This window comes from Mytilus californianus, unplaced genomic scaffold (genome assembly GCF_021869535.1).
Source record: "Mytilus californianus isolate M0D057914Y unplaced genomic scaffold, xbMytCali1.0.p SCAF_8, whole genome shotgun sequence".
NCBI classification, from domain to species: domain Eukaryota; kingdom Metazoa; phylum Mollusca; class Bivalvia; order Mytilida; family Mytilidae; genus Mytilus; species Mytilus californianus.
This window is the reverse complement of record NW_026262734.1, coordinates 51,868,738-51,889,481: the sequence shown is the minus strand read 5'-3', so window position 1 is coordinate 51,889,481 and position 20,744 is coordinate 51,868,738. Positions and strand designations below refer to the sequence as shown.

At 32.0% G+C, this 20,744-nt stretch overlaps 1 protein-coding gene across 1 annotated transcript; it reads left to right on the top strand.

The window, feature by feature from the left end:
• The first annotated feature begins 4,516 nt into the window (after positions 1–4,516).
• LOC127710595 (nacrein-like protein) lies at positions 4,517–20,115 on the top strand. The gene is made up of 9 exons (XM_052216544.1): positions 4,517–4,747; positions 7,157–7,321; positions 8,203–8,378; positions 9,860–9,952; positions 11,516–11,551; positions 12,045–12,177; positions 14,008–14,246; positions 17,961–18,038; positions 19,332–20,115. The coding sequence occupies exons 1-9, from the start codon at positions 4,591–4,593 to the stop codon at positions 19,371–19,373; spliced, it is 1,119 nt and encodes a 372-aa protein (XP_052072504.1). The 5' UTR covers positions 4,517–4,590; the 3' UTR covers positions 19,374–20,115.
• Positions 20,116–20,744: the final 629 nt, after the last annotated feature.

The window sequence follows — 20,744 nt, the reverse complement described above, 5'->3', positions numbered from 1 at the left end:
ATTATTTACATGTAGTTGCGATGGACCCTTTAGAATTAACTAGTACCGCATATAACGAGAACAATTTCACGGTATCGAGTGAAAATTAAAGTTGGGATAAAAATTTACAATTTTGATATGGTCTAACCGGATCTAATGAGACGTAAAAAAAATCATTAGGTACAGTATTAACTGTTAAACTTTTTTTTCGACAGCACTATGTAAATTGATTTATAAGGCAATATAACAGAGCAGATACCAAAGTTAAAATACAAAAGTTAAATTTGAACATATTCGAACTTTCTTGAAAAACTAACCGTTGTTCTAATCATTAAAGGTACTTTTTTTAATAATATATGCTACAAATGCTTGATGGATAGTGTCATTTTTTATCGACGAAGTTATATGTGACATATCCTTTGAATAATATTAAAGGAAATATGCGAAAAACTGTTCGAGTGAGAGCGCGTACATATTTCAAAGAGGACTTACCCAAAGAAACGTTTTCAATCGGGTAAAGGATGGAACATGATCGATACATTGTTGATAAACCTCTCTAATACAACATGCACACATTTGATTAAAATCGATAACCATCTGCGATGAGGGCCCTTCAAGTTGCAGCAACGAAAAACAAAAACGAAAAAACCAGACAGACAGGCGCATAAATCTCAATGTTTCTTTCTTTGCTTTGCAAATCAAAACAACAATATATGTTCCTTTGTTTTATGAATCAATCTCCTTAAAGTTATAGTTTTTACCTTTTGTATCTACTTATACGTGTGAGTAAATTATGTATCCAATGTCGTAATCTATACATTAATTAATGTATAAATCAATAATTCTTACATATTGATAATTCAAATGAGGTGGTTAACCTAAATCTTGGATCCTATCAAGCAATATGGGATGCGTAGTTGCATGGGTGTTTTATAATATAACAATAAATATCATGAAACACTGGCATTTATTGCAGTTTGACGAAGATTATGTACCAGTGTTCATTGTTGCACCAAAAGTTGCGTATAGCAAACATAAAAGTGTAGGACATATGCTTACTAGTTCCAAGTTAAAGCCTAACATAAAATTGACATTTGGACCCCTGATGATGGCATATCTAACATAATATCTAGATCTATTGATAAAGAATTAGAATATAAATATATCAGTATATACATGAATAATTTTCATTATATTAAAATAATTCATCTTAAGATGCCCATGCCAGGCTTTAACTGCCGAAACACTAAAGTAGTGTCGGGTCCTATCAGGCAATATGAGATGCGCGGTTCCATGGGTGTTTTTTAATAACAAAAAGATATTTATTTGAGTGATTTTTTTCTACTAACATACAACTGCACGGACATTGATAACCATATTTAGCAAACTATCAACATCCGTTTGATAATTTATTTCATGTACAACATATGTGTACTTACAAATGCAAAAAAAAATTTGTGCCTTTTCTCGTCTACACGCCATGGACTTTCTAAGCGAGTCGGCACAGAATCGTTTAATATTTTGTATTGTTTTCATGAATTTTATAAATATTAAAAAAGTATATTATGGTTAGAAAATATCAACTACATGTTCTGTAGTTTCATTAAAATTCAAGTTCCTTTAAATGTCAATCAAACAACGACATAGATTTACCGTAAAATGAATAATTACCTTGACCAATAAAATTTAATAACAATTGTTGTACACACGTAAATTACTGTCAATTATCATTCATATCTAAGTATTATAATTAATAACGGCAAATTAAATTTGAACATGCATGTCAACCTATAAACATGATTAAGCATGCATTTGGAATGATTAATGTATTTTGGTTTTATTAGAATATGATAGTGTAAATGTCAACAATTAAAATGAAAACTTCTTACAGTTCATGTTGAATTGCAAAAGTCACAAAAAAACTTGTAATGTGAAAGAAATTATTTAACTAGTATATATCATTGGTTTGAATGCAAGCGGGCGCACTTGCGCATGTGTGTTTATCTGAAGAAAGGAATAACTTTGTACCATACCAAATTTAAGAGAACAATTAAAGGAATAAAATTTAAGAAATAATTCTACATTTCAAAGTTTAAATACTTAAAAACTGTAAATCATAATTCTTTTTAATTTCTTTTATATAAGAAATCACTATCTGCTATGCAATTGTAAAGACAAATATAAAAAAAAAAAGTTCTCTTCTTATATTTGAATTATCTACTAGCTAAAGTAATATTCCCGCTATAAAGTTCTATCATTAAACATACATGTAGATATTCCCAACTTAGCATTGCTTAAGGTATATCTCTAATATTTCTTTATAATTCAAGACGTTTAATTAAACGTGAATGAGATTACAAACCACAAGATTTGTATAAATATAGATACTATACTATACATATGGCCAGAGAACATTATTATTTCGTAGTGCCTTTCTATTAGACAAGAAATGCAAATTAAAAACGAACCAGGTTTATCTCAATATCATTTTCACAGTACGCTGTACACATTTTGAGATAAAATATATCAACATTATAGAAAAGTCTACAAACTCCAACCCAAAATATGGACAATTGTATGTAAAAGGGTCTATAAAACAGTTCGACGTTATTACTGGTGACCTAAACATTGCAAATAACACTTATTTGCGATTAGTGTTATACGGTTAAGAACCACTAATTCAGCACTGTTAGAAAGAAAGTAGCACATATTTTAAAGATACTATTTCCTACGCATACTGTGAGTTTCTCAATAGGAAAAAAATTTGGATAATGTTGGTATTAGATGAAAGCTCAAAGACTTGGGATCACTGTGGAAACCTTGTTTCTTTTGAATTAATAAAAGATAAATTAAATTAAAATAGGAGGGCATATTTGCCGTGTTGCAAAGTTCAGAAGTACCTGTTTTGTACTATTTAACTTCCGTAAACCAATGCGCTTTATTATGAAATTAAAAGTATGTTGAATTTTTAAGAACAAGTCAGGATAAGGTATAGTTTTGACTATCAATTTATTTGAACTTCAGACAGAATAGAATCTGATGTTCAGTAGTTGTCGTTTGTTGATGTGGTTTATAAGTGTTTCTCGTTTCTCGTTTTTTATATAGATTAGCCCGTTGGTTTTCCCGTATGAATGGTTTTACACTAGTAATTTTTGGGGCCCTTTATAGCTTGCTGTTCGGTGTGAGCCAAGGCTCCGTGTTGAAGACCGTACTTTGACCTATAATGGTTTACTTTTTTTAAATTTTGACTTGGATGGATAGTTGTCTCATTGGCACTCATTCCACATCTTCTTATATCTATGAATGCTTGAAGTTGCAGAATTTAACACAGAAAGCAATGACATGAATGAGGCTATGTATTACTGATGTTATACCTATAACCGAAAAACATGTTAAGTTCTAATTTAAGAAACTAAAGCATTCTTAATAAAAATTGGTCATATTTGTTGTTAGTTATCGTAATACATCAATTTTTTTAAAAGCAAAATTATGTTGATGTCAAATTACAGGCCTTAATCTCCTGCAATATAGTATTTCTGCCTTTTCTTCATTAAGCATGCATACAGTTAAGACTTAGCCTGAATTTTCAGTGTTTGTATTATTTCCAACTGAAATCAATAAAAATGAAAACAAAAAACGTACTCGCGTAACAAGTAAGATATCACTGCTTATAGAAAAATGTATAAAATGTTTCGACTAGAAAAAAAAATCAAAATTGTTTCAGTTGTCAAATGGGTGTGTTGATATTTTTTAGAAATAAATTAGTAGCAAAAAAGTACGAATTATATCCGAGCAAATGATAAAAATAAAGAAAAAGTATTGCTTATTGTGGCACAAACAATGTCATTTGCTCTGTATGCAGCCTATTTATGTCAAAAGTATGTTAAAAGAGTAAAATCTAATTGATACGTAATTTCCCAAATTGATAACATTCTATTAGAAGTGTCGGTTCAGCACAACAAAGAGGAAAACAAATATTTCAGTTGTTAAGCTTTTACATTGTCTTAAGTAGAACATAAACTCACCTGAAATGAAGAACGCTCGAACGATGGACGACGCATTACCAGTTAAGAAACACATTGATATTTCCCACCATCTAGTAAGGATATTGAGTAAATTTCCTTCGATGTTTATCATTTGATTTTTGCGATGTATTTGCCTTTTTAAAACTGGTCAAAAGGGATCCCGATTGCAAAATCGAATGAATGAAAGGCAGATGAAAAAGGGAGATAAAGTAGACTATTCCCCCCTGACAAATTATATAAATACAATAGAACTACCATTTTACTATTATACTATCGACTAATATGTACACACAATGTAGAGATTGGATTAAATACATGCACGTATGACTTTATTGAACCTTGTTACACATGTACATAAATTAATTGATACAAACTTAAATTGAATTTAATAAGGTTACAGGAATAACCTTCTCACAATGAATGGATTGTGAAACTTTAAATCTAAAATCTAGTCACAACACTGCAAATATATTTATAAAAACAAACCTGATTTATTAAATGTATTCTTATGCCCCGCCTCAATTATCTGAATGATAGAATAAAACGGTTTGTGCGACCTTATGTATGGACCATTTGGCTGTACGATATGGAACTCGTATTTTTGATCGCTACCGTTACCTCAGTGTCCGTGTCCTTCGTTGATGGATTTGGATATCAGGGGATCCGACCTCCCTCACTGAAACAATGTTGCTATACTGACATAAACAAGGCTCATTTCAGCTACGACAGGAATTTCTGTGAAGGTAAGATATAAGATAATGAAGAACCACTGATTGAATCCGACTTTACATTTCATCTTTTAACAAAACATTACAAATTGCGATTTTAAGCACTTACTGATTATTCACCTTCTTACGTGACTTAGTACTGCTTATAGTCCACAGGATAAAAAATCAACCTAGCCGGACGCATTATTTGGGATTGGACCCAACCAGTCTTTACTGTTACTCCTTAATGTCGAGTGCTTAGAGGCGCAGCAGCTAAAATCAATATTTATGTCTTTGGTTTTATCTTTGGTTGCTCATTACAAAGGCACGATCGGAATCATAGCCATTGAAAAGTATAGCACAGGAAAGTTAATTATCCAAATTGGTCTCCTGAAATAAAACGGCTATTAGCAAATGCTTTGGTGGCAATAACAGCAACATGTAAAAAACGTAACATTTCCAAGTTCCCAATAGCACGTTTCTCCTGTTCAGAGTGTATTATGGTTTGTCCGATTTATATACACTATTCGTGTTATAATTTATTGGACAATAATTGCCCAGAGGTCAATGTAATAGCTTATATAACACGAAATGACAATTAGACACAAGTGGGACGATTTTTAACTTCTTCATGAAATATTAAGAGTTGGATATGGTAGAACATTTTGACTCAGTATCGGCTTCAAACTAGCCTGAAAATATCAAGAAATGCTGGGGCGTTTTTGCTTGTGCCAAAAACGTGATGATAACTTTATAAAGTACAATCACGTATGACCTATCCGAAGGATGTGTTGTATAATTGATACATCTCGCACAACATCAGACGCTCCTTGTGAGTTTCTAATTATGCAGGAGCTAAAGTTTTAACATACGCACACTAAAATAAACATCATGAAAGTACTGATACATTGTAGGATTCATCTTTAAATGCATGACATGGGTTTGTTCATGATAAATATAAAAATAAGGAGATTTTATAAGATTGCCAACTATCAACCAGGGTTTAAATGATGAAGATATAACAATTAGTGGTCACCGTGCGGCTTTAAACAATGCGAAAACCCCATGTCGTAAAAATTGCAATAAAAGGCTTCGACATGAAACATGTGAAACATTTTAAAAAAGAAGAATAACGGCCCAATCTATAACAAATAAAGTTAACTAAAACAAATACGACAGACTTGAACTAACGATAACCACGTGCACTGATTTACAAGCGTTGACTTCGAGCAGGCACACACAGAATACCATGCCCGACTTTGACTATATTTGTTTGCCCTTTTGGGTTTATAAGCTCTTAATTTGTTTTTTAAAAAAAAAACTTTGCATTTTACAATATGTTGTCCTAGAGCATCATTGAAGAGACATTTATTATCCGAGTGAGCATCTGGTGCAGAAAAAGTGGTAACTTTAATGTTATATATTAGTTTTGCAGGGCTGTCTGATGCTTTAATTTGGAGTAGATGTTTTTGTGATCGATATTTGTAAAAATTCTATATGTGTTTTGTTGTCCTCTTATTGTTACAAACCTTTTGTTTTCCGGGTAACATAGTTCTGTTTGTTTTCATTCCACTCTACTTCATAACAGTGTTGCAAGTGATACAGTTTCAATGATCAATACCCAGATTATCTCAATTGGTGTTCGATTTAATACAATAGTTTGCCGGTTTAAAAAAAAATATAATAAAAGTATAAAATTATAAGTTGGCACACGATACGCGCGTTTCATTTACATAAGACTTATCTGTGTTTATCGAATCGAAACAGTTTCGAAGCCAAATAAAATATTACGAAGTAAAAGAGCATTAATAACCGAACATTCCCAAAAATGTGTCAAAAGAGGTGATCTAACTTTGAAAGTATAATCATATTCAGTAAATGTTATTATATAGAGTTATTACTTCACATTAAATAGTATCGTTGTTGGAATCAGAGCCTTTGTTAAATATATGATGCAGTCAAATTTGTATCGGTACATTTATTTCTACCGTTAAACCGATGCCTATGCTGGTGGACTGTTAGTCTATGAAGATATGTACTGGTATACAAAAATAGGTATTTGTATTGAACTTGCTGTTATAAAGTAAGGCATTCATGTATAGCTCAGTTCTTTTCTAGAATTGGCTATTCAAAAAAAAAGTTTGGTTCTCATCTTGTTTTTTTTAAGCTCTTCGGCGTTTGTATTACATTTTTGATTTACAATTAGGAACGGCAGGAGCATCATTGAAGACATAATAATTGTCGAAATGTCAATTAGTTTTAGTACAATTGGTACATATATTGGAATAAAATGTAATCGGCTTATGAGAAGTGATGGTTCGTCAACTACTTATAACAGAAGAGCATGACAAGTTATGGTTAAGTATTGATAAGCTATCATCATGTTTATATAAAACAAGAGGACATCAGTTCTTAATACCATGTAAATGCAATACTTATTTTCAGGACCCAAGAACTGGTGCAAAGTTCATCCGTGTTGGACGACCTGTGGATCACAGATGAGACAATCACCAATCAACATCAACACAAACGAGACCATTTATAAAAGATATCCAAGGCTAAAGGTCGAAAACGTTCATAAAAGAGTTATTGCAACCATTAGAAACAATGGTTAGTAGTAACAGTTTTATTAGATAGATTATATATCAATCAAGAAAAGGTTTCTATATTTTACACAGTCGGAAAAATGGAAACGGTTATTTGCCATTTAAAATTTGATAAATTTGGTAGATATCGAGATGGGATTATAATGGCCGACGTTTTGGAATATTCGATGATTTTTTTGTCAACACCTTGCCAGTTATCGACATGATTATCCGTCGCTTACTGCTTCAAATCACTTTTAGAAAAGCATTGTTATACGAATTGTGTGTTTCTCCTCAAACAAAATCAGATCGAAATATCTTGGAAGAAAGATATTTATTCTTGTATTTTTTGAAAGTGCATATCAAAAATTTGTTTAGATTAAGGTACATTTTTAGTGTATGCGCATTGAATAGACACTCAACAGCAAGCTTGAACGGTATGAACATAAGAGAAAAATCGAAACATGTATTTGGGACAGCTGCCAAACTACTTAAGACACAAAAGACATCTTAGGGCAAACACTCGGTCCTTTAGAATAAAAAAAAATGTGTTTATACAATCTTAAGATTGGCTCGGGTCTGGCAAAGTTGCAAAGTTACAAAAGGGCAATAATGCTTATAATTTGTATGGAATATAGTCCAACGTTAAAGTTTACCATTCATGATCGTGCATTTGCCCGGAAATAACTAACTTAAATGTAAATATTCCTTTATAATTTGGTGCATGCAAAGTGTTAACTTTCTGATTTACAATTAATCTGGAACACCAAAATCCAATAGTTTGAATGCATTTTTAATCAAAAGAAATTTCTTTCAGTAAATTGTTTTCAAAAAATATAGAAATTGAAATTAAATTCATACATGTAAAATTTGTTCTTAGTCTCGTTTCTTTATTCCACAAAACAGGTCATGCACCGTATTTTGAGGTTCACGAAAAATTCGATGACGAGATAGTTCTACGTAATGTCCCTGAAAGACCGAGAAGGAAGGAGTATAATTTTGCTCAGTTACATGTTCAACTTGGACGAAACGAAAAAGAAGGATCTGAACATTCTATTGATAACAAATTCAAACCGATGGAGGTAAGTAACCTAATAACATTGAAAAGGGGATTATTATTCTTTTCAATATTCATAAATAGGTCTAACAATCATACAATTCAATGAGAGAATAAGGCATTCACAAAATCAAGAAGACTAAAAGACTGTACACGAGTGTGAAATATCAAAAGCAATGATATCATGGCTTTGTAAAATTTCAGCATATCCTGCCTCTTAAGCGGCAATCGTATGTTCTTTCTGTGTTTCTCCAACCACTGCCCTACTGAGATGATGGTTTAAGATAATTGGAAGTATAACTTGAGCAATCAATGTGATCGTGATTTCGATCTAAGGTCAGGTGTACGATATCAAAAGAGCTTACTTACTTTTTAAATCGCAATTTCATCATCTTAGCAAATATATAAATGGACATCAATCTCGAAACACGTAGAAATTAAGAAATGTGCACCTAGTATGACTTTATGGTACCATGTGAATGAGCTTATTAGACTAAATCAATGTATAAAAAGGGAGATAACAAATAAACAGAAAAAACTAGGGAAAAGTCTGAATTTATTATAAAATAAATTACAAATATTTATGATTAGATTATTGGTCGTAAAATCATTTTATTTCTTAAAAACTGTACTCTAAAAACTCTTAAATTATAAGAACGATTTGGGTTCTGGCTGCAGCATAATTTGGCGTTTTATTCATCACACAACTGGTATGTTTATAGTTATCACCTGTGTTTCCTCTCTTGTCTTATCATTTAATATGTAAATATAACTTTTCTAATACAATCAAACGGTATTTCTCACCATACATTCTTTTATAAACAGATCTTTAACAATACAAATATTTGTTAACAAGTTATAGTACATAACTGTTCGTATATCCTTCAAAGGCATAGCCACACACATCCTCTATTCTGTTTAGGTTTGTTTTGTCATCCGGTCTTTACGCTGAACGTATTTGCGCATTTCTGGCTTTCAAATGTTTATATTGTAGCGTTCCTGATGAAGGTTAGACAAGCACTTCAAGCGAAGTTTATTTCATTTCAAGAACTAAATAATGCAGTTACATTTATTCCTTCTCCCTATAATTTGAAGACTTTAACTATTTACTTGCTTATCAGAAATACTGCCTATTTCTACTTAATGTACAAGGAGAATTAATGAAACCTGTTTGACAAAAAAGTTTGTACGTTGAACTGGCAATTTACCACTCCTAATAAATATTTAACATGTTCGTATAACACCATCTTTATAATAACCCTTATGTTCATAGTAATACCAATTAATGATGAAAGACCTCTGTTTTAAATAATTAACAATATATCGACCTCCAAAAGCGGATGGCTCTTGAACAATAAACGCTCAAATTAATTTTTGACCTTTGATATGAGCTATTTTGATCCTGATTATGCGAGCTGGTGTTAAATATCATCCTATACGACCATGTCTTTAATATTAACAATTCCAGAAATTAAGTCGTGTTATGATTTAACTATTATATTTAAGGCTCAAATGGTATTTTACGACAAAGACTATGAAGATGTTTTGGAAGCTAAATCAAAGAAAAATGGATTGGTGGTGATAAGTGTAATGATAGAGGTAAGAGCTAAATCCTAAAGCCAGCAGCTACATTAAATAACTTTTTAAGAAAGATATTTTTGTTGGTTGTTTCTGTTCTTGTAAATATCAAATGAAATAAACATGCACCGTTTGCTGCATTTTAATATCGGTTGACGTGTACGTTTTATAAAAGAACAATATTATCGGGAATGGTTTAGTTCCCTGGTTTGGCGGTAAAATAAGCTTATGATTTGTTGTAAAGAGGTCTTCCCAACGTTTTACCTGTGATGCAATCAATCCTAAGTTTCTTTAATGTTCGAACTCAGATATAAAAAGTATAACAAAAATAACGAATTCAAAAGTAAATTTAAAAAAGGGGAAGTCCATAAAAACTGACTGTGTGGAAAATAACTGCCATATTCCTTTTTGGTATAGGCATTTTCTAAAGATAATGGTGAATGAAACCTGGGTTTATAGCTAGCTAAACCTCTCATCTGTGACGGTTGTTTGTAGTTTATATAGATCGTACACTTAGTTTTGTTCAAATGATATATTGGTAAATGTATGATATGAATAGATCAGAAGTATATGTATTACGTACATTAACTCTCTGAAATCTTCTTACTTCTTTGTACTCATGTGGCTATTGTGAGACCTTTAAAAATGATTCCATTTTTGAAAAGAAAAAACCTTTTTTCGTTTGCCGAGTGGTCTAAGTAGTTCAACTACTGTATCACTAGCCTGTCTGTACACATTGGGGTCGTAAGTTCAAACCCCGCACGTGCCAGGTGTGGTCGACTCCAACCTTAATTGACACAGATTGTCAGTTTTCCTGTTGAAGGTCGGAGGTTCTCTCCGGGCACTGGGGCTTCCTTTATCAAATAAAAACTTACAGCCCCGAAATAGCCAATACTGCTGAAAATGGCGTTAAACAAACAATCAATCAATCATGATCAGTTAACTTTTTTGTAAATACTCAGTCAAAAAATATTTTAGTAAATTTTTTTCGAAAATCAAATTTCAGTTATCATATAATCTCTGAGAAGGGACTTAAGAATAAAATGAGATGTGTGAACACGTAATATAAATAACCAAATGACTTGAAAAATGTTATCTAAAGATCAACATTGAACCATCAACAATGGACAGATGTCTATATATTTTGATTACAGTATAAGTTGTGCAGACTTTTGCAATTTAGACAAATACACTGCATGTTCAACTATAGACAGCTGTATACCTATTGAATAATTCCATCGTAAAGATAATCATTTAATGCGGACAAATATTTGTTCAGTCCAGGATAATTTGTTTCATGTTACTTGGAAAAATAGGCAAACCTGTTTGATTACACTGTGTATGTACAAAACTTTTACGCATAGCTTGGATAAAACAAACACTATAAAGATGATTTCAAGAAAACAATCACTCAAACTCAGACCATTAACTCTACTTTATATTTATCCTGTACACATATATCGTTCACCTCACAAAAGTACTTGTATCGGACATTCACGTACTAGTATATGCTGCCAGTAATATTATGAAAATAATCAGCAATTCATATGTTACAGTTCATAAACTATCATAAATATTTTATAGGTATACGGAAGATCCAAGGAACATGATGACTGTGCGGTAAGTTGTAGACTCGAATACGTTAGAATGTTGTTGACTGTAAACACGCGATTTCAATTCTAAATTGATATTTTTTTTAATAAACTTTTTATGAGTTAAGAGATTGTACAATAGGAACAACGCGTTCATATATTATATGGCTCTCGGTAAATTTTCGGAAAGTATTTGTGTAAAACCGTAGGTGAACAAAATACTTGAAAGTGTTGGTTGAAACTTTAAAATGTTTTAAACTGTTTACGATCAAGCAGAAGAAAACATAAGTCTGCAATTTGTATTGGCCATTGTTCGAATAAAGAAAATCCAAAAGGTAAAGATACAGAAAAAACCAATAAGATAAGAATAAGTTAAATGTGTTAAAAGAGAAGTATTAACTTATTATGTATGTGTATGCATTGAGCATTTTGTTGAGTAAAACTGAAGACAACATATTTTCGTTTCTACTTTTTGTGTTATATCAACGTTTCTAATTCATTACAAACTGTTTTATTGGTAGTGTGATGGAGAAACATGTACAGTCAGATATACAAGGAAGCTGAGTAAACTGATGGAAAAATATTATGAGAAAGTGCGGCGTTACCCATTAGTGTCGATAAACCCCCATTTCTTGACCTTCATTAAACTTCCAAGTAAGAGAATAAATATTTAATTAATTAGAAACCAAAACACTGGAATAAAATTCCGTGGAATCACAGACCTTACTAAAGTTTTTGCTTATGAATTTAGAAATTACAAAAATGCAAAGTCTTGTTTGGTCATAAACATATAGCTCTTCAACTGTTGCGGTCCTTATACATAATTGTCATTCAAATATTCGGCTATGAGTGTTCCTGATAAAGGTAATGTCAGGAAAGTGCTTTTGACGCATGCCATATAAAAAATGTTGTTTGTATGCTCCGCCTACGATAGTAGTAGGGGCATTATGTTTTCTGGTCTCTGCGTCCGTTTGTTTGTTCGTTCGTCCGTTCGTCCGTTCGTCCGTCTGTCTCGTGTCAGGTTAATGTTTTTGACCAAGATAGTTAATGATGAAGTTGAAGTCCAATCAACTTATAACTTAGTACACATGTTCCCTATGATATGATCTTTTAATGCCAAATTAGTATTTTGATCCCAATTTCACGGTCCACTAACATAAAAAATGATAGTGCGAGTGGGGCATCCGTGTACTGTTGAGACATTCTTGCTTTTAATTTACTTATTAACACGTATGGTAACAATATATGAGTAATTAAGATACGGTTACGAATAAAAGCAAATAAGACAAACTAAGAAACAACAAAACACCCCTATACAATATTAACATCTTTTGTTTATTCATAATGATCAAGTTACAGACTACTTGTGACGACTGCTTCACAATCACAAAAAAAAACATGATATGTCTACATATAAATTTAGTAAAAGCTACATGTTTTATAAATTATAATTTAATTGTTTATCCGAGAAGTAACGCAGTACTTGTAATTTCTATATACATATACATGATTTAAGACAACATTCGGTGACATAATTGTTCACTGGTTGATTGTACTAAGGAAATCAAAATTTTGTGAAATGGTTAAGTCGTAACAACAATCCCATCCTACTTTTCCCCAAATGCAACCAACAGAATTAGACTTATCACCGGGTGTGTACTAACATGTTCAACACGACGGGTGTCACATGTGAACCAGGTTCTGTGTACCCTTCCGGAGAACCTGAGATCAGCACCGGTTTATGGTAGGGGTTGTATTGCTCAGTCTTAAGTTTTCTATGTTATGTTTTGCATACCGTTGTTTGCCTTTTGCATGGTCGTTTTTTTTTGCCATGGCATTGTCATTTTTTTTTCGACTTATGAGTTTGAATGTCCCGTTGGTATCTTTTACCCTTCTTCTATACTGCTCATTTATAAAAAAAAGAATATGGAGATGATATAAATGGTCAGATATAAAATATGAGATCAACAAGTTAATTATTTCATGCGTCCGAAGCGCTTTTCTATTTTTATCTTCACCAGGAACGCTCAAAGCCGAATATTTGAAAGCCAAGAATGTATAAGAGCCGAAACAGTTGCAGAGCTATTTGTCCAAAAAGACCTTAAAATAGCCAAATCAATCTCAGGTCAACTTGTTTCTTTAAAATTTCAAAAGTTCTAAAATGAAAATTTTAGAAAGGTATGTGATAAATCATGTCAATATCGGAGTACTGAATAATGAGCTGATGGTACGCTCGGGGTGTATGTAATACATATACCATACACCATATCTACTGTAAATTTCAAACTTATCAACATATAAAACTGCCATGAAATACATAAATGAAGAAACAGTTACCTATGTGCCATAGATTTCAGTTTAATCTTCAAAAGAATATATTTTGCTTGCCGATATCATTATCAAACTAACAAACCAATAGTTAAAGCACGTTCAAGGTCATGTTTCATTGTATTTTCTTCATTCTTTTCTTTCATTTCTTAATAGGAAAGTGTTGGTACAATAAATGTGGTCGAACACCAAGTCCAGATTTTATAGAAAAGAAATGTGAAAAAGAAGAGCCAGAAACAAGGCCATTTTTTGTTTTTGAAGGTATCACCCCTCTAGATGTCATACCGTATGACACAAATCGATTCTACACGTATGCAGGATCTCTCACTTCTCCTCCATGTTATGAAACTGTACAGTGGGTTGTTTTTAAATGCCCAATTAAAGTGTCTAGCAAGGCAAGTATAGAATTACACACATTGTATCAATTAACTGTTTGCTGGTTGTGTTTTTTTTTATTAGTGTCGTCACCTGCATGACGCATACAAAGCACAATCTGTCGTTTATTGAATTTAACCTGAACGTTGCGGCCAAGGTAATATTAGTATATAAATAAAAATGATAATCTGAGAGTAAACATTTACATTTGCGACATATTTTATAGGTATGGGTATAGACCGAAAAGAATAAAGACACACCAGAATCACATTATTAGCATTCATTACCAATATTAAAATGAGGAGATGTGGTATGATTGCCAATGAGACAACTATCCACCAAAGTTCAAATAAAGTGGATGTAAGCAATTAAAGGCAACCGTACGGCTTTCAACAATGAGAAAAACCCATACCGTCTAGTCGGCTATAAAAAGCCCCGACATGAAAAATATGAAACAATTCAATTGAGAAAACTAACGGCCTAAATTATAACAAAACAATTAACGAAAAACAAATATGTTAGACATGAACCAACGACAACCACTGAACTACAGGCTCCTGACTTGGGAGAGGCACACAAAGAATGTAGCGGGGTTAAACATTTTTGTGAACGCTCGACCCTACCCCTAACATTGGACAGTAATGTAACAGCACAACATAGGAACAAACTATCAAAATCAGTTGAAAAAGGCTTAACTCAACAGATCCATACAAAGCAGAAAAACATCAAACGTAAACACAGACCGGAAGTGGAATTGTATTTATTCATCCCTTATCCCTAACAACAAAAAGGACACTAAGTGCAGATCTGAGAGTACTCGCAGTTACTGACAGCTAGTTCAAAGCCAATAACAACTAATAAAACAGTCATGTAACTTAGATTAAAATATTAATCGATACACATCCAACATCCAATGGATTTAGTTTAAAGACGTCATTAATAATCAGAGAAAAAACATGACCTTGCAGAATGCCAGAATAAAGGATCGACAGATTTAGTACCGTCAAAGTGTATATGTGTATAACAAAACTATTAGTATGATTTTAATTTACTGATAACAAAATCAATATTTATACGAATAAAAACAATATTCAAAGATCTAATTACAGTGTTGAATTGGTAACCTTTTAGAAGTTTATTTAAAGGAATGATAAGTTTTCCCGGATCGTATATGAATTTCTGGGCTCGGTAAAGAACATCACCGTAAATTTAAGTGTGTGCTATTCCATCTGAAATAAGTGTTTTATAGGTACAGCCAAATTTGCAAACCAAATCTTTGTATCTATGGAAGAATTTAGTAAAGGTTTTAAATAATCTGTGGTAACGAAATCCCTGACTTAAGAATTTTCCAGTAATACTGAGCATATATTACGCTCATTTAAATCCAAAAGGTTACTACAGATACGGGCATAACGAACCAGTTGGGATATATAAATGCCGTAAGATGGTGCCAGAGGAACATCACCGTCAAAAAAAAAAAGAAATTAACAATAGGGAAAGAAAAACCTTCCCTTTTTGTCGTAAATATTTTTGTAGAGGTTCTGGTGTAAAACTGAAATATCTAAATCTGAGAAAGAACACTTATTGCTGTTAATATTTGATTTATTTAAAGTAAATTGCTGTGGGTAAATTTCGGCAATATATTTAAAAAATTCTTGATTATTTTACGAAAAAATATCATCAAGATAACGGTAGGTGTTGTTGAATCTAGACGGGGCTTTACTGATTTTGGCCATAAACTGTGATTCAACTGTACGGGAACAAGTCTGTTATTAAAGGGGCACAGTTGGTGCCCATAGGAATACCTACAAGCTACCGATAAACTTTATTCCCGAAACGTACATAAATGTTGTCAAGGAGAAAATTTAAGGCTGTAATCATATCATCACACCTCCAGTAAGTATATCTAACATATTTACCTTTCTCGTTTGAGAAAAAGGTTTTATATGAGCTACAGCAAATAAATTTGCAATAAAATTTATCGAACGACCATTTAATTAAATAGGAAAACTTTTGTTTGATAAGATTGTGTGGAAGTAATGTGTAAAGAGTGGAAAAGTCAAAACTGTCAACCGAATTAAAAGGACCACCAAAAGCACGTTATTTATCAAATCATCCAAAGAATTTCAAAAATGGTTAATTCCACTATTGTCATACGTTTTATTAGAAAAAGTACTGATTAGTTAAGGAACTCGTCAAAAGCACTGACATTCTAGTAGTAGAACACTTACTAGAGGCCGAGAGGAAACGAAATTTTATGGGTTTTTTTTGTGTAGTTTATGTCACCAATACATAGTGGGGACCTTCAGAAGAGGCCTTAAGCTGAGCTGTGGTTGTAACATGATTATTTACTATACGACTCTCTCTGGAGCGTACGGCCTTGAATGTAGTTGAATGTAAAGTTACATTCTTAAGGACCTCCGTGTAGTATTTACGTCATACCACCACCACATTGTTGGCTGCTTTGTCGGCGGTATGAACACAAAACGCTTTGCGAGTACTTGAATTTTCTTATTTGTTCTAGAAATCGGCGTATTACTTAATATTCTATTTTTGTATTTCTAAATTATTTTCGAAATATTGAGACTTTTATTCAAATAGGAATCCAGTGACTTTTGTCAGATTTCTCCAGTTTACACCATCTTTTTACAATAGGATGAAAGAACATCTTTAATAACCTGACGACACTTTTCCAAATTTATTTTTGACGGTGGACGATATTTTGGTCCTTTTTTCATAAAGTTTATAACCTCTCGGACAATGTTCAGATGTAGGTTTCCTATTTTGTTTTTTTATTTATTGTCTTTGCATATGCATACATATATATTTCTAATATGTAATTGTATGATAGATATTTACACAATTAGTTAATGTTTATCTAAATAAGTTAGTAAACAATGATATTGACATTTTTTGTTGATTTTACTTCTATTCCACAAGGTGTTAAAACGTTTGACGTTTCATCTTATAACTGGTATATATGATAAAACATGCATAATTTCCCTGTTTGAATGGTTTTCAGAAGTCAAAAAACGCAAAATCTAAGGAAAGCTAGAACATCTTACGTCAAAATGAATCTTGAAATGGAGTACTTAGATCAGGCGAACCACAAGTTGATTGTAAAATATTTTAATAAACAACACGTCATTTAAAAAAAGAGAAACGAAAGATGCCAAAGGAACATTCAAAGCCATAAGTCCAAAAATATATCTGTTCGGAATAAACTCATACCATTGATAAAAAGGATTAGGCTTATCATTTAGTTTTCAATGCTTACAAAAATTGCATTCATGAATAACACGACGGGTGCCACATATTGAGCATGCACTTTCAACCCTTCCAGACCATCTTAGATCATTTCATGTTGTTTTTGTTGTAGTTTTTTATGAATTATTTTGTATAATCTACTATAAATTTCGTCGTTACTTGCTATGGTTTTACCTGTTTCTATTTTTCTATTTTGAGTGTGTCGTTGGTAGCTCTCTTCCTTTTTATACACTATACATGTATTATCTTTTTCTAACAACTTGTAATTTCGAATATACTCATCTCATATAACATTAATAATAAAATGTCGATGTACAATTAGTTATTCTAAATGTGAATTCGGTAGAGTACATATTTATTTTCATTTGCTTCAAACTAAATTAACCTTGCAACGAAAGTGAAGGACGCACTATTTTATTTCATTGACCAAATGTTAGTAACTCATTATTGTCCAATGTATTTTGTAGGCTTTTAGAATGTTACAGTTGGTACAAGATTCACATTTAGATCCTCTTGAAAAACTTGGTGTAAGAAGGCCTTTACAGGTAAGAAACGTTGTGTTTTTCATGAAAAGTTAATTAAAAAAAGGAGAGAAGCCAGTAAGATACATATACCTGTTTCATCTCTCTTTGTATCTATGGTGATTTCTTTGCCAGTGAGCATAGAAAGAAAATCATGCTTCTTCAGTTATCATGGCAAAGTTACGGAAGATGTTACAAAGGTTTTGGTATACACTAGTAAAATATTCCTCAAAACTTGTGAACATTTTTTTTTGAAGTATTACCTTTCCTCCTCTCGTGTGAATTTATAAAAATCATTGACACACAAATAGCACGACGGATCTCTAGAAACCGCATTCATGATAACATATCAAAAATACAAATAACATGTAGATTTATGGGATCTAGATGATTATGTCTGGTCGGCCGAGATTGGTCTGAAGAGTAAAGAGGAAATTGATAAATATATAATCCTTTAGGCTTGATCTTTCGACGACAATTCTATTTAATAAAATCTGATCAATATAATGCGAGTGTTAACTCAACAATTAATATAAATATATTTTAGTAGCAACTTATACAAATATGGTGTCACTGAAAACAAAAATGCATATTGAAGCATAGATATAAAACGCTATCATAGCTATGATTTAATTAAGCGTTGAGAAAACCGAAGGTAAAGAACCATCATATAACAATACGTGTCGTGTGAAGAAGGGGACATTTCGTCGACAAAAGACTCATCAATGACGCTCAAATAAAAAAAATCAAAAGCCAAATCAAGTACAAAGCTGAACAGCATTGATGACCAACAATTCCAAATGATAATTTTCCTTTAAATATTAGTGATAATTTTTCAATTGTATTTGTCTACAACCCTTGTTGATATTTTATATTTTGTTTGTTTGACCTTGTTAACCTATCACTTCTGAGTAAGGGCCTAACAAAATTGTCAATTGGAAATAGGCAAAAAACAATCAGTCAATCAACTCATTACAAGAAAATAGTTTCAACAACGAAATTACACAAAAAAATAAAAAACACAACATTATACATTTTTACATCGACTTTTTAAGATTGTTTTACTTCCATTTTAGTTGCTTGAATATGATCAATCTGCAAAGTATAGTATAATTGAACTATAGGTTATTGCACATAAGCCTAGTGAGCAACATACCTGAACGTTCCGTGAGGCTTGTTCAACAAAAGTAATCAAAAAGTACTTTAAGAATGCACAATAAATTCTTGTCATTTGTTTCTAATAAAAAGCAACATAATATCTTAGGTTCATTGAGATATATATGACTTTGATTAATATATATATTTTTTTTTTTTCAGACAAATAAGAACGTAATTGTATACCGTAATCATTTGAAATGATAATGATTGTAATTAAAACATGAAATTAAGACAAAGAGGAAATTGATCTCGCCATATTTGATATATGTGAAAGATAAACTTAGGAATGTACTGAGTACCCAACAGATTCATTTATCATAAACTCATCATATATGATATTGATATATTTTAATCGTTTAATATTACGTTTAACATTTTTATCAAACATGTTAAAAGTAACCTTAGAAATGTACTGAGAACCCAACAGATTCGTTTGTCACAAACTCATCATAGATAATATGGTTATCTTTTAATCGTTTTATTTTTCTGGCCTTAGATTGAGATAAACAACAGTGTCACTATGTAATCGAATCGAATACATTTGTTATTTTTAACAAATCAAACCTCTTCTATCACAAAAAAAAAATTAGTAATAGTTTATGAAAGTATAAACTACATGTCAAGACGTCAAGGAGGCGGAATATACTTTTTACACTAAACGGATGTTCCAAAATCATAGGTCGAAGTAACATCGACAATATTATAGCGAAAAATTAGATACGACGAAGAGACAAATAACTGTCTGAAAAACACTTATTTGTCTCTTCGTCGTATAAATTTTTTGCTACAGATAACCTAACCAAATAACCAGGGTAGTCTCGTGGGCTTCTGGAGATTAGGCGGATCCTGCTGAACATTTGATTCCATAAGCAATTTATAACTTCATGAACCATGTGGTATGTGTTGTAAAATTTAGTGTCACGAAATAAAATCTTACAATACATTACTCTCTCATTATGTTTATACCTCACATTATTCATGCATACAAGACAGTCTTTAAAAGAATAGTTATCAAATATAGCCAAGGAGAGTCTCGCAAATCTATCATTTGAAATTAAATTGATTTTATAAAGATTTAAATAAAAAACGGATCTGTTCTAGTTAATTCGGGACTACAGCATGACAATGCAATGAATGACCGGTAATTAACGCCGGATAAGCTTAAACATGACAATATTTTGTATTGATTGCTTGGTTCATTGGTGTTTAGCGCAACTTTAAGCACTATTTGGATATTTCGCATGCTAGTTAACATGCTTGCTGTATATCATATTTGTGTTTCGTTGATTATCTTGTACATAAATGAGGCCGTTACTTTTCTCGTTTGAATTGTTCTACATTTGTCATTTCGATGTCTTTCATAGCTGACTATCCGGTATGAGTTTTACTCATTGTTGAAGGCCGTATAGTTTTTAATTTCTGTGTCTTTTGGTCTCTTGTGGAGAGTTGTCTCATTGGCAATCATACCACATCTTCCTTTTTTATTGTGATACAGAAGTTGCATTATTTGGACCTCTCGGCCACCGAGGCCTCATTTGTATTGTAAGAAACAAGCTAAAATCGAAATGCCAT